The following is a 14,802-nucleotide window of genomic DNA, read 5'->3' as shown; positions in this document are numbered from 1 at the left end:
ATCCCAGGTACCACAATAGCAACAGAACTTTGCTGTTTTCTGGATATTATTCTTTTCTTTTTCTTTTTTTGTTGTTGTTGTTTTGTTTTGTTTTTTAATGGAATGAATGTCTATAATTTTGTTCAGATGACTGCAGAACCTGGAAAAGCTGTTGCTGGTATCGATGTATAACATACTATTATTAGTCTTTTTATATAAATAAATATATGTATATATATATATATATACATATATATATATAAATTGAATTTTGGGAAACTTTAATGGTGCTGCCAACTTTGGAAAAAGTCATCCCAATTTACTGTGTTGAGTTGGCATTGTACAGAAATGGACAGCCATATTGGTCTAGAAATGTTAATTTATTTTTATTTTTATTTTTTTTCCATGTGTTCAGGGGTAACACATCGTACTAAACATGTAAGGTCATATCTACATGGGTTTGATTACAGAAACTAATAAAGTATTCTCTAAATAATGAAAAAAAGAATAAGACAAGACTATAAGAGCAAGAAGCAATTTAAATATGTTCAGGGACCATTTTCATCTCCAGAATTAAGGATTATTTTAATGTTACATCATTGCCTTTTCTCTTTTACTTTTCTTTTTAGTTTTATTTTAGGATTCCCTATTTTTAATGTTCATACAGAGATTTCTTTAATTGAAATATTGAATACTTTCTTTGGTGTGAAAACTATAATAGTACACAGGATCCTAATGAGATAATTAATAATGTGAAATAGGAAGTAAAGGGCTAAAGGTGTAGGACAAGTGGGAAGGGTGAGGGAAAGGTAATAAGGGAGAGGAAAAAAATATGAGAAACGAAAAATGGAAACAAAGTGTTTGTAAATGGGGAGGCGAGGAGGGGGTGAAGGGAGGGCAGGGACAAGGGGAAAAAAATGAGAATCAAGACCTATTATGTAAAGGTACAGAATCCCAACGATGAATGCAAATGTATTGTATACCTAGATTGTACCAATAAACTCAATAAAAAAAAAAGGAAAGGGCCGGGGATTTAGCTCAGCGGTTTGGTGGCCTGCCTTGCAAGTGCAAAGACCCGAGTTCAATCCCCGGTACCAAACAAACAAACAAACAAGCAAACAAAATCCAAAGAACAGACAGAAAAACTTGGTGGGGGTCAAGGCTGGGAGGGGACCACACAGACAAACATTGGCCTGACACAGCCCTTCCTCCACTGCTGCGGAGGGGACTTTAGAAAGGGAAAGATTCGGGGGAGTGGGCGGATCTCTGCATCCCCCTCTGCTGGCCCCAGGGCTCACTGTGATGTCATCAGGGCCCAGCTGTGCCATGCACTTGTGATGCCCACCAGGTCAGTGGCCACTGTCATGGTGTCTGCGTAGGCTGGAAGTGAAGTTGGGCAATTCTGGAGAGACAAGATGTTCTCGCTTCTAATTGTACTTCTCATGGCACTTGAGGGTCAGTGCCAAGATGAGCCAGGTGGGTGCCAGGCCAATGGGCAGCAGAGGGCAGGGAGAGAAGTGCTACCTTGTCTCTGGCTCCTGTAGAGCCGGGGTGCTGAGTTAGAGCCAAGGGTTGGGAAGTAAGGATGTAACTGGTGACTCAGGTGGATGTGCGGGGCTGTGATGAACCCTCCTGAAGCGCCCAGAGGTCTGGGCACACAGTTCTGGAAGCACAGGGGACTCAGGGCATTGACTGGAGTGCAGCTGAATGAGCAGAGGTGCCTCTCCAGCTCCACTCTTCACAACGCCCTGGAATAGGCAGCAGGTGGGGGAAACAGGGCTGTCCTGTACCCTTCCCGTAGGAGCGCAGTGGCTAAATACACAAAGCACTCTCACATCATTTAATATGGTGTTTTGGAAATGTGGCTGACCACAAGAGCACACCACACTCGTCCTTAGATCCACTGTGCTGTCTAGCCATCCCCAGCCCATTTGAAACTTTTTCTGTTTATTTTTTGAAGCGTGACCTGTTCCTATAGTTTTTGTTACTCAGATGAGTTTTAGAAGTTGATGTGCAGGACCATTTTGAACTGTAATTAACATTAGCCCTTTGTCTCTTTTATGTGTCATAAAATATTTTCTCCTGAGTCTTTATGCTCTTCCAACTTTATTTTTGGATCAAACTGAGACTGAAAGCTTGTGTAACAAAAGTACCAGTATTTTTACTTGTGTTTCTAGGCTTTTGATACATTGAAGGGCTTTTCCTTTTCCACTTTGAGATAATGAACATAATCAGATCTACTGAAAGGGAGACAGCTTGGACTCTGAAGTTAGCCTGTCTGTGTCCTCATTACATCTCTTCCGTGTGCTTGCTATGTGATCTTAAGATGAGTCATTTCCTGCCTCTGTACTTGTCTCCCTCTTCTGTAAAACGGCCATCCCGGGGTTTGTGAGGATCAAGCATACATAAAGCTCCGAGAACTGTGCCTGGCATGGTAAATACTCAAAACTTGCTGTTATCATTGCAGAACTTTTAGAATTTCACTTCCTAAATTGACATTTCCAACCCTGAGTTGGAAAAGATATTTTCCATAAATTTTATTTCTTCTGTCTATCACATTTATGCCTACAATCCATTGGGTCTCAATTTCTTATACAGTGTAAGCTAAGGACCAAGTCGTTTGTGGCAAAACAGAGGGAACTGGGGCACATTAAGTGAAATGAATCAGACACAGAAAGGCACACACCAAATGTGCATGCTCACAGACAGACGCTGAGTTGATTTCTAAGGTGAGAGAAGAACGGGGACCCCTGGAGGCTGGAAAGGTCAGGGAAGGGAACCTAGAGGCTGGATGATAGGTGACAAAGTACAGGTAGATAGCAGGAATGCAGTCTGGTGTTCTACAGCACAGGAGGGACCGGGTCTACAACAATCTGTTATCTATTTCATGAAGGACTGGAAGAGCTCAAGGTTCTAAAGACAAAAATGATGAGGTGACGATGCCATTTCTCTGACCTGATTACCACACACTCTGTGCATATAGTGAAGTGTCACACTGTGCCTTGTAGACGTGTAGTTACTGTGTCGTGAAATTAAAACATCAATTTTCTTCCATATGGATGTGCAGCTGGTCTGGGCTCCCTGTCCTGGACCAGTGTCCCTTCTGCCTGACCGTTTGGTGGGAGGTCCCTCTCTTTAGGCCAGGCTGGTTCTAGACTCCGCAGGTTTCATTGGTAAACCATATGTACTGATTTTGGTGTTTCGTACCCTGTCTTTTAATGTGCCTAGATTCCTAGAAGTTGTGGTAGGTCCTTCGGTTGCCATTGCTCATTAACCTGTTGGCTATTCTCAGTCAATTGCATTTCTAATTTCAGAATCAGTTTGTCAAGTTCTACAGACAAAACTGTGGTTCTGATGGGGATTGCATTTAGTGAACAGGACAACTGGGGAGGTTTTATATCTTTACAAGATCGAGTGTTCTCATTTATGGACGTGTTATACCATTACATATTTATCTCAGTAAGATATAGAGTTAAATTTTTTGAGTAAAGATTTTGCACATATTTGTTTACTTTTATTTCCAGATATATTGTGATATTGAAGCTAATGTAAATGATATTATTTTTACATTTTATTTTTATATTTATTTGATGTTAGAATATAGATTTTTTATATTAATCTTTGACAAACTTGCTAAATTTATCTGTTCATTGTAGTGTTTGATATATACATTTTCCTTTGGATTTTCTGTATTCACAATCGAGTCATCTGTGAATAATGAGCTTGTTTATTTATTTGTTTTTGTGGTCCTGGGGATTAAACACAGGGCTTTTGCACTGAGTTATAGCCTCAGCCCTTTGTATTTCTTAATTTTTTTTTTTTTTTTTTTTAGTTTGAGACAGGATCTCATCTCACTAAGTTTCTCACAGTAGGTTTGAACTTGTTATCCTCCTATCTCTGACAGTTTTGTTTCTTTATTTCCTACCCTTACATATATTTTATTTTCCATGTGCACAGGTTAGGTAGAGTGAAAACAAGGCTCTGCTTGAGTGGTATGTTTTACCCATCAAAACACTTCTAACTTTTCTATATCTTCATAAAGAGCAAGCATATCATATAGTTTTGTTTTTAAATCCATTTCATTAATTTATTACTGATATTTGGGTTTGAATCTAGCAGCTTATTGCTATTTGTGGCCTCTCCTCCAAATTTTCTTTTTCTTTTCAGGGAATGGGGAAAAAATAAGAGCCAAGATTGATTATGTAAAGGAACAAATTTCCAACAATGAGTGTCATTATACTGTATATGTTAAATGCACCAATAAAATTAATAAACCAGACAACTCTGTGAGCAACACAGGAGATAAACCTCTGTCAGCAGTGAGCCCTGGAACACTGCTAAGGTTAACAAACACCGCAGACACCCGCATTCCTCACCCCGCTGGCCTCATCCGGAATGCCCAGTGTGGCACCTGCGCCCAAACTGCGTGAGTGTGGTCACAAGCGTGTGGTGCAGCTTCTGCGCCCGACAGTCTCATCACCCAGGGTGCTCAGCAGCTCCTGAGAATGCGACGTTCCTGTCTAGTGCCCCACACGCAGCTTGGCGACATCCCATTCATCCTCACCACTAGGCTTCGAAGCCACTGGCGGTTACCACTGCGGCACCTGGGGTCCGGCCCTCCGCGTGTGCCCAGCGCTCAGGACGCTCCTGTCACCGGCCCCACTGTGCATTTTTTTCTCTTCCTCCGCCTTGGCCCAGCAACTGCACATCCCACTCTGGTGCAGGGGACATTAGAGCCCACACTTGTCCTCAGCCTCCAGAGAAGGAGGGTGCAGCTGCATAATCCCTCGATCTGCATTTTCAGTTATTTTTCCTTTGTTTCTGTCTATTCCTTTTCATTTCAGTCTTTCCTCTGAGGAGCTTTTACTTTATAATGTTCCATGTTTTCTGAAACATCCTTGAGTGAAATAGCTCTCACCTGTCTTTCTGCTAGTAATTATCAAAACAAACGCAATATCCATGTTTATTTTGTACATTTTTTTGTCGTAGTAATTTTGCCTGATTTTCATTTTTTTTAACTCAGGGCCGGTTGCAGCATATCTGTCTTGCCACACACAATCTAGTAGACACCTACTGTCACTTGTCCCTTTCTACATCAGCCTGGTGTCCTCTCTGCCCCTGGAGGCTGGACTGCGATCCCCCGTCATCCTGATCATTTTCAAGATTCTTCCAGGAATCTCTTTGCTGGAGATTGGGCCCTGTCTATTTTGCATATCATCTGTGCCCACCCCAGTCTCCCCACCCTCTACACAGCTTCTTTAGACACTGGCATATTGGAGCCCCCAGTGTAGCACTTCAGGTCCAGGTCCTCCCTGTACCACCTGCTCTGGACTCAGCATTCTTCGCAGCTGGCGCACTGAGCTTTGTCCGTGTGAGTGTGGGAGGAAGGGGCATCTCCTCGGCCTCCTGCTCCTATGGCGTGGTGGCCAGGAGTATGTGTGCATGGGGGAACATCTGGTGGTGCTCAGTTCCAGCCACACATCCCTCAGTAAGCTCAAGCCCTGTCCCCTGTCCAGTGACCCCTGCTATATAAACAAGCCAATGCGGCCTTTATCAGCCCCTCAGTTGTTTATTCTTTTGCAGCAAGTTGACTCCTCTTAGTCAAAAAACCTGTATTGCCAAACTCACCATTTACACATCCGGTTGTTTTAAACACAGTCCAAACGAGCAGAGCCTGAGCCCTCTAGGCCCGCCTGTTCCGTGTACTCACGAGGTTGCACCCAGCATCTACTGGTGGGAGCCGAGGGAAAGCCTGTGGCACTGAGACCTGAAGCCACTGCTGCCCTGGGCTGCCGCCTGACCAGACTCCACAGTGCTCGTGAGCGACACTCCACCCTCCTGGCCTCTGGGTGGTCTCGTGCTGTCAGGGGCATCTGCAAATCTGTCAAGCGTCACCCAGTCAAAGCTGGTGTGAGCTGCCTCCTCCTTTCGTCATCCTCCACATGGGCTCTCGCCTGGGGGAGCCAGCAGACTTTTCTGTCTCCAGTGCATTGGAAATAGAGCTCTCCACTGAGTTTGAGAACTAGAGGTGGGAAGGACCCCTGCCTTCCTAGCCCCTTTCCCTCCAGCCCTGTGAGATTAGAGGGCTCGACTCTTCATAGCTACTTCCAGTTATAGTTAGTGATTGTTCATAGCAATTTTCCCCTGGCCAGATTACTGCATGGTTCCTGGCTCCTGATGGCCCCTGGACCATCGCCACCCAGCAGTACACGCCCTCTGGCAGAGCTCTGCCTGCCTTCCTGGGTCTCAGCTCTTTTTGGAAGTGAGGAACAGATGCTAAAGGGAGTGGGACTTACCAGGGCTTTGGGACTCTGTCCCCTTGGTCCACTCACGACCTCACAGGGCTCTGTGCTGGCCTTAGCCGGGAAGGTGTGGGAACATGGGATGAGCAAGGCTTTCTCTGTGAGGCTCATGTGCCCGTGGCTCCTTCTGTTCTCTTTCAGAATCAGTTCGGTGTGGCTGCAGACCGGCCTTTCCCAACTCGTCGTGGTTGCCATTCCGCGAGCTGCTGGAAGTCCAGGATGGTGAGTTCCCCTGGCAAGTGAGTATCCAGATGTCCCAGAGGCACCTCTGTGGAGGCTCCATCATACATCGGTGGTGGGTCCTGACAGCGGCACATTGCTTCCCAAAGACCCTGTAAGTGCCTGGGCCATTGTTTTCATTTGTACCGCGTCTCATCTGTGTGTTGTCTGGGCTGTTGTTCAGTGCATTGGTGCACGAGGCTTCTGAGGCCATTGGTTCTGTACCTGGTGTGTTTCAGTTGCGTTGGGCCCAAAGTCTCTGCTCCATACCCACTCTGTCCTCTTCCCCTCCTCTGAACGTGCAGAGGTGGGACGCTAGGCTGGAGCATCAGCAGGGCTTCCCTTCTCCCCCTGCCTTCCGATACAAAGGAAACCCACGGATCTTTCACTGTGCCCACACTCACTGAGCATCCACTGTGCACTGTTCCGGGTGCCCGAGACTCAGCAGTTGATAAGACAGCCACACACTTGGTCTCCAAGGAACTCCTGGATCCATTCCATTTCATTGGCAGGGGTTGCCTGGGCTCATGGGTCTCCAGCTCAGAGATTTGTCTGAGCCCCAACCCCTACTTACATGATGTCTAGCCACTCCCAAGGCCACCAGGGCACACCCGCTACGCTGGATTTCTCGGTGTTTAGAGTTGTAAATTCTACATGTTGTGAATGAGCCTACAAATGTTCCATACCCCAGGACTATTGTTTGCCCTGAAGTTTTTAATATTCATTCTTCAGATTTGAAATGGCAGCAGTAAATGTCACTGTGGTCATGGGAGCCAAAGCATTCGGCGACATCCGCTTGGAGAGAAAACAAGTGCAGAAGATCATTATTCACCAAGATTACCAGTCCCCACACCTGGACAGTGACCTCGCCCTGCTCCTGCTGGCCACACCAGTGCAATTCACTAGCTCCAAAATGCCTGTCTGCCTGCCCGGGAAGGAGGTGTCCTGGGACCGCTGTTGGATGGCAGAGTGGGTTTCAGCTTTCGGGTACGGTATGTGTCTCCCTCCAGAGCCCAGACAGGTCCATAGTTAGGTTGCCCTGGGATAGGCAGCATGATGCTTTGGATGAGGGTAGACTTGGATCTGAATTTGGAACAAGATCTTTCACCACCTTTTGTTGTTGTTAGTCCTGGGGATTGAGTCCAGGACCTTTACACTAAGTTACGTCTCTAGATCTATCTATCTATCTATCTATCTATCTATCTATTTATTTTGAGACAGGGTCTCAGTAAATTGCTAAATTGCCCAGGCGGGGCTTGAATTTGCCATCCTGCCTCAGCGTCCTAGAGAGCTGGGAAAAGAGAAGTGCGCACCACCATACTTGGCTCTTCACCTTGTCCTTCACCTTTTCTCGTCTGTATAATGATAGTAATGTCTTTTTCAAGTAAGCCATGTAGTTTAAATTAATGGGATTATACAAAGAAGAGCCCCATTAAAAGCTTAGGACAGATAAGGCTGAGCAGAAGGATCACAAATTCAAGTCCAGCCTGGGCAACTTAATAATGTAGTGAGACTCTGTCTTAAACCTAAGAAAAAACATTTTTTGTTGTTGTTGTTTTGAGGCAAGGTCTCCCTTCATAGTTCAGGCTGGCCCTGAACTAGCTATATAGCCCAGGTTGGCCTTGAACTCACAGCAATCCTCCTGCCTCAACCTCCCAAGTGCTGGATTACAGGTGTGCACCACCAAGCCTGGCAAGAAAAAACATTTTTTTTAAAAGGGCTAGTTCTATCCCCGTACCAAATAGATAAACAAAATAAAATAAAAGGGCTAGGAGTATAGCTTACTGCAAAGGCCTAAGTTTAATACCCATTACTGGAAAAAAAACCAAAAAAACAAACTATAATAAAAAAGCCTGATACATAGAAAAATCTTAAAACAGGACAGCAATGATAATTTTTATGGATCCTCTATAAAACTCTTTGGATCCTCCATTCAGGGAATGTCTGATAATGTCCATTCCCCCTGCGCTGAGCACATGACGTAGCCCTTCATCTTGGGAAAACTGCAGCCAGTGGTCTCTGGGCCACAGGAACTAATGACTCCACCCCATCCCTGTGGGACACCAGGTTGGGAGGGAAGGAGTGGGATGGGGCCAACCAAGGCCGAGAGCCCAGCCAGGTCCTCTTCTGGGTTTTCCACTTAGCTTGGTAGGGGTCCTGGACACCTTGATTCTAAGATCGAGTCCTTCTCCACTCTGCTCAGGCCAATGCTTGGCTGCAGGGGGTCAGGGACATGCAGGAAGCTCCTCCCAGTTCCCTGGCAAGGGCTGGGTGGTGCCTTCTGTGGGTTGCTCCTGGAGGCATGGAGCACTCCACATTGAGACACTAAGCAAGGAACCACCTGCTGGGACTTCTGAGTGGGACCTCGGAAGGTGACCCTGGAGGGCTGCCACGACCCTCTCATGCTGCCTTCCTCCTTTGCTCAGGGACATCTAGTGGCTGGAACATGCAGCTCCAGAAGCTAAGAGTGACCCAGATCAGCTGGAAAGCATGTTCGGCGAGGGTGGAGCAGCTGTCCAGTAAGATGCTCTGTGCCTGGCAGGAACTGGACACCAATGGTAACTGCCAGGTACTCAGCCCCACAGGGACCCTTTCCTTCACATGTGCGCCATCCCTCCGCTAGCTGGAGGCCCCCTAGGCATCTCACAGACTGTTGCTTCTTTTCTCCTTCCCAGGGAGACAGTGGGGCGCCCATGGTGTGTGCTAACCGAGGCACCCACAGGCTCTTCCAGGTAGGCATCTTCAGCTGGGGCCTGAGCTCCGGTTCCCGGGGGAGGCCTGGCATGTTTGTGTCTGTGGCTCAGTTTATTCCGTGGATCCAGGAAGTGACACAGAAGGAAGGCAGAGCCTATACCCTGTTGGGAGGCTTCAAGAACTCGCTGACTTGTGGCCCCCCATACCTTCTAGCGCTGGGCCTGGGGTTTCAGGTGCTGCTCGCTGCCATGCTCACTTGATAAATGGAGTTGTAACGTGTCAGAGCCTCCTTTTCCTTCTCCTTTCCCATCCGTGTTCTCTCCCATCTGGTCACAGCATCGAGGAGCATCAGTCCACACTAGACTCAGGAAGCCAGAGGCTCAGTTCTCCCCAACCTGCAGCCCAAAGAAGGAATATCCACATAGGACTAGAAAGGGGTGCATCGGCATCTGGAAACCAAGGGAGAGCCTTAAACCCCAACAAGGATGCCCAAGGGAGGCTCAGGAAAGTGCTGAACGGAAGATCTCCTTGGGTTCTTTGTCCATGAGCACGGAGACTCGCCCAAAGGAGTGTTAAGGGCCACATCACTCTGGTGTTCTTGTGACCCTTCTCTTAACCTACCAGTGCCCAGCACAGACCTGCATGCAGGCAGTTGCCCTACCCTGCAGTGCAGATGCTTTAGAGCCCCGGGCCATGCATGAAGGAGAGGCTGTGGCAGGGCTAGACCCTGGCCTGTGCCCAGAGTAGAACTTGAAGTGGGAGATTATGATTCTGGATTTAGATTTCCTTCCCTCTCTTTTCTTTGTTTTGTTTTTGTTTGTTTGTTTTGAGACAGGGTCTCACTCTGTAGTTGAGACTGCCCCGGAACTCTCCATGTAGCCTAGGCTGGTCTCAAACTCACAGTGACCCTCCTGCCTCAGCCTCCCGAGTGCTGGGATTACAGACATGCTCCACCACGGCTGGCTTCTTCCCTTTTCTTCATAGATCCAAGAATGGCCTAATAAGGTGGCTGGAGAGGCAGCAATATCTGCTCTCTCTACATACATGGAGGTCTGAATAAGGACCGCTGTCCAGTGGCCAAGATAGCTGCCGGCTTGGGTTTCCTGAGAATCAGATTACTCGGGAGGTGAAATGGGGGTGTGCCCTTGGGATGAACATGTGGGGAGGGGGAAGCGAGATCAGACGACAGAGATGGCGCTTGTGACACGGCCTCTTCCAGGGCCTCGCTCAGGCTGGCCTTCCAGAGTTGTCCCGCATTAGGGCGAGGGCCTCTACTCTGACATGGCCCAGCCTTGGTCAGTCATCAAAATTAGGCTTTTCCTTGGAGGGAGCCATGACCACTTTGGGAGACGGAATGGGTACCATTCATCTGGGGCAATACTCGGAGAGAGTTGATGGCTGAGAAGATGTTTCTGAAGGAGGAAAGTGAGCATCACACCACAGCAGCCAGCACGCTGGGTAACGAAGACAGTGGTGAAATCGCCAGGGTCAGTTCCACCCGCAGAAACCTAAAGTTGTAGGAGGTGGTGACTCCATCTGATCCCAACTCAGTTCACTGGTGTGAACCCCACACAGCAAACGAGGATGTCCTGGGGTGCTCTTTGTCACGTGGTAGCCCCAACAGAGGCCCCAGGTCCTGTCCTCACTGCAGCACACAGTGTGGCACTCAGGATGCAGAGATGGTTCGGGAAATGCAGGATTTCCTCCAAGAAAGATGATGACGGTCCATGCCCACTGACCAGCACATGCACAGACCGACACCTCTCCTGCTGTCTGTGACAACGCAGTGTCATTTTGGTCCACTGTGCTGTATAATGCTCCTCATGCTTGGGGAGGAAGAAGTGTTAAGTTCCTTACGTACCCTGCTAAGACACATACTCCAGAGGACTAAAGGTGAGTCTGCAAGAACTGGGGTGCTAATGCACTGGTGAAGATTTCAGGGACCAAAAGCTCTGGACATCCCCAGAATGTCCCCTTTAAAGTAAAGGACAAATTGTCACCCTATACACCTGCTGTCACTCTGAGAGAGACGTGGCCCTGGTGGGTCCTTTTCGGATTGTGTAGACAGCATAGGATGACTGGAAAGCAGTGCTCCGACTCCTTTGAGATGCCTGGTGGTGTTTCCAGTGGGGACAGGGCTCAAGGTAAGAGAGGGCTCTGCCCAGAGCCCGGACTGCAGAACAAGTCACAATGCCAATTCAGTCACGTGATCAAATGGCACAAAGGCCTCTGTGTGAGGACAAAAATGTTAGATTGCTCTAAAGGCTCATTTCTTCCTCTTTGGTGACCAGGTTAGCTCAGTGAAAGAGAGGCAAACACTTGTGCTGGGTCCCTAAGTGCCTTCCTGATGCTCCCCTTTCCTGAATCAGGAGGCCGCCTCTGCTAGGGTTTCAAAGCTGTTCCTTGTCGTCTCCCATCCAATACACATGTCAAGCATTGCAGGGATGGAGCTACTCTCTCCATGGATACTGGTGTGGCATTTGCATACCACTGGTGCACAGCAGGGTTGGTGCCCGCTGCACGCCTGCTGTGTCTTCCTTCCAGTGAATCCTAGTGTCTGCCTGTCCATGCTGCCGTGGTGGCATTGGACCTTCTACAGTGTCTGGCGAGCCAGGTAGGATGGCTGTAGGTGGCCAGGGACTTGAAGCAAACTGCCTTTTTTCACAGAGAATGATGATCTTGTGATTTAGTAGCTCCTGCTGTGCTACAGGGTTGTCATAGGGAGCAAGCAGTGGTCCACTTTGAATGGAAATTTAGGTTGGGCTGCAAGCAGTTTAAGGGGTAGGAACGTGGTGGGTCACGGCACTGACACTGGTTGTGGAGAAGCCTCTCTTATGCCAGCTGACACAGGAGATACTATCTCGGCCCCACATCTGCAGGAGCCCATGCAAAAGGGCTTGCGCTACAGTGGACCCACATGGGCTTGGCCTTCTGTGTTGTGAGGAGGGAAGTTCTCTCTATGGGCAGAGCTTTGAATGGCGCCCTTGGTTATCTCCCCCTTATGGAGAAGGTGGTCTGTGGTAAGCTTTGTGGGTGGTGGTGAAGAGCTTGGCCATTTGGGCAGGGCTTGGAAGGAGTGAGGAAGCAGAGGTCAGGGGAAGAGGCCTGTTGCAATCCAGCATAAGCCAACCAGAGGTAGGGGTCTAGAGCCTGGGATTTTTTGTTAACACACATTAGTTATACAGAATAACGGGTCCATGCACATAACATACTTTGATCATTTCCACCCCTACAATTTCACAGTCACCCTCCTTCCCAATTAGCAGCCTTTCATGGAAACACCTCAAGAGGCCCGAGGTCAAGGTCTGCTGTAATTAATTCTGACACCTGCAGGAGCAACTCTGGGTTGGACTTTTGATACAGGAGCTATCAGATTCGCTTAAAGCCAGTTGTAGAAGCTTCGCTCCTGAATTATACCCTGGAGTTGAAAATTCAGACTTGAGATTGTTGGGTTTGGTTTTGATTTCTGTACACATCCCATTGCATTCAGTACCTACTTAGCTATCCCTCCAGAGCATTCTATTGCAAAGCCACTGATTCCTTTCATTAGGTAACTGATTTTAATAATGACAGGCAGTCACTGGAGTCACTGTTTTGGAATTGCTTAGCAGTGAGGTCATTTTTTGATTGCCTTCAAATCAAACCACACCTAACAATGCCCCTTAAATTCCTATCCTTGCTGTTATACTTCCTGGAACCATTTTCAGTACCAAGTACTGTATTAGGATTCTCTCAGGAAATTAGAAAACATTCCCTGGGTCTCCAGCAGAAGGGGATCTGCCGTGTGGATGTTTACAGAGCCATCGAAAGGGCATACATGAATGGCTGCTTTCAGAGCTCAGGAGCCGGCTGCTAATGGTCTCACGATTCTCTTTAGCACCAGGGAGAGGATTTGCAGAAGGGAACACAAAGTTCAAGGCCAAACCTCATGACTGCCTTCTGCTAAGGTCTGATGCTTGCCCACAGCTATTGCAGGAAAATAATAAATTCTCCATCTTCTGTCTCCTAAAGCTTAGCTGAAAATCTCAATTCTGAGAATCCCAGCTTCTCAGAGCTCAGCCACAACCATCCCTGGGAGTGTAGGAGAGCCAGAGGTGGCACTAAGCACCAGCAACCTCAGGTGTGGCAACAGTGACTGTGTGGCCCGAGAAGGTCAGGATGGCTCAGGTGGTCATTTCCATCCCCTGTGGGAAAGGGCAAGATAATGCCCAGCCTATGCGCCCCACCAGCTCCAACTCTCTCTCCAGATCCTTTGCTGCCTTCTTGGGTCCTGGCAGGCTGAGTCCTAGGGCCTGAGTTCCCTGGGATCCTCAGTGCTACGGGGGTTGCCTTCAACAGGTCCCCACAAAGGTATGAGGGCAGGAAGTGGGCGTGTTTGCCGGGTTCCGTCCCGCTCCTGTTTAGGCCCTCACTCTGCCCAGAGCTGGGTCCCTTCAGGCTCGGTTCCTTCCTGTGCCATGACACACACCTGCTGCCCACATGCCACCTGCTCTCATCTCCTCACCTGAGGCTTCCTGCTGTCCTGAGTCCCGGGGCAGCTGGCTCTCCTTTGTTGAGTCTCTCACGAGACTCACGATTTTCGGACCTACACCAAAACACCATCACTTGAGCTTTCAGAGGGGAGTTCTGTCTCGTCTGACACCCTCCCTAGTCCTACGCTCAGGCCTTGCCAGCTGCAGAGCCCCAGCCTCCCTTATTCCATCTCCAAGGCTGGACATTCAGAAACTCACATGGGAACCGTGGAAGGTCAGCTCAGTGCGGCTGAACCCTAACACCAGACCTGCCAATTTGAGGACGTCACGAGCGGGGCATCGGAGGGGCTGTCAGCATGCAGACCACTGCCGGGGCGGGGGCGGCTCCGGCCGGGATCCTCACCCTTAACACCTGTCCCAAATGCAATCTCTGAATCTGCAGCATTACAGAAATTACCTGACCAGCCTTGAACAAGACCCAGGCGCAGCTGCCACCCCAAGGCAGAGGGAGCCCCTAACACTGGTAGGGAGCAGCTCTACTCCCTCATCCATCTCCGGCCCCAAATACCTCTGCTCCCCTCCCCCACCTCTGTTGCCATCAACACAGGCGCCACCAGGACCTAACTGGTCACGGAGGGCGGGGAGCTGACACAGGCCCACAGGCCACGTCCTCCCCCGACCTGGCTCCTTGGCCTCCTTGGATCTGAGCTCAGAGCAGACCCCACGGGACCCGCTCGCAGGACATGGAGCAGGGGCGCCGCTCCCCTCTGTGCAGCCTGGGAGTGGGCCGGGCCTGTCCCTGACTGAGGGCAGAGGGGCGGCCCCTGCCAGGCTGCAGTCCCTGCCTGTCCCTGCCCCGCTGGGTCCTGACAGGGAGCCCGTCCTTCCTCGTGGGAAGTCAGGAGCCCCCTGTGCCCGCTGTCCCACAGGGGAGAGGCTCCCAGACAACTGCAGGTCCAGCCAGGACCCCCCCCACAGCCGGGCAGCAGTGGGCAGCGGGTGGAGAAAAATACAGGGTCAAAACCCTGTTTCACACCCGACTTCAAGACCTGGCTCATGAAGGCCGAGAAAGAACAGTGCCCCCGCAAGTCGCCCACTGTGAAGGGCAGAGCCAGTGCACAACCTGGCCACCATCC

The 14,802-nt window shown here is 49.1% G+C and overlaps 2 protein-coding genes across 3 annotated transcripts in view; one reads left to right on the top strand and one right to left on the bottom strand.

The window, feature by feature from the left end:
• The window catches only part of Prss55 (serine protease 55), a 52,371-nt gene that overhangs the window by 15,276 nt on the left and 22,293 nt on the right, over window positions 1-14,802 (bottom strand). For both annotated transcript variants that reach the window (XM_010622941.3, XM_033765527.1), the window contains one exon: window positions 13,699-13,779. In XM_010622941.3, the coding sequence (XP_010621243.1) occupies window positions 13,699-13,779 (81 nt within the window). The remainder of the gene's footprint in view (window positions 1-13,698; window positions 13,780-14,802) is intronic.
• LOC104861455 (serine protease 55) lies at window positions 1,342-9,454 on the top strand. Its single transcript, XM_019207461.2, has 5 exons — window positions 1,342-1,455; window positions 6,423-6,520; window positions 7,233-7,492; window positions 8,927-9,069; window positions 9,176-9,454. Exons 1-5 carry the CDS (start codon window positions 1,447-1,449, stop codon window positions 9,452-9,454), a joined length of 789 nt encoding a protein of 262 aa, XP_019063006.1. The 5' UTR covers window positions 1,342-1,446.

The sequence above is a fragment of the Fukomys damarensis genome, unplaced genomic scaffold, assembly GCF_012274545.1.
Source record: "Fukomys damarensis isolate Sample0158 unplaced genomic scaffold, DMR_v1.0_HiC HiC_scaffold_18, whole genome shotgun sequence".
NCBI classification, from domain to species: Eukaryota; Metazoa; Chordata; class Mammalia; order Rodentia; family Bathyergidae; genus Fukomys; species Fukomys damarensis.
The sequence above is the reverse complement of the archived record's forward strand: the minus strand, read 5'-3'. Positions and strand labels throughout refer to the sequence as shown.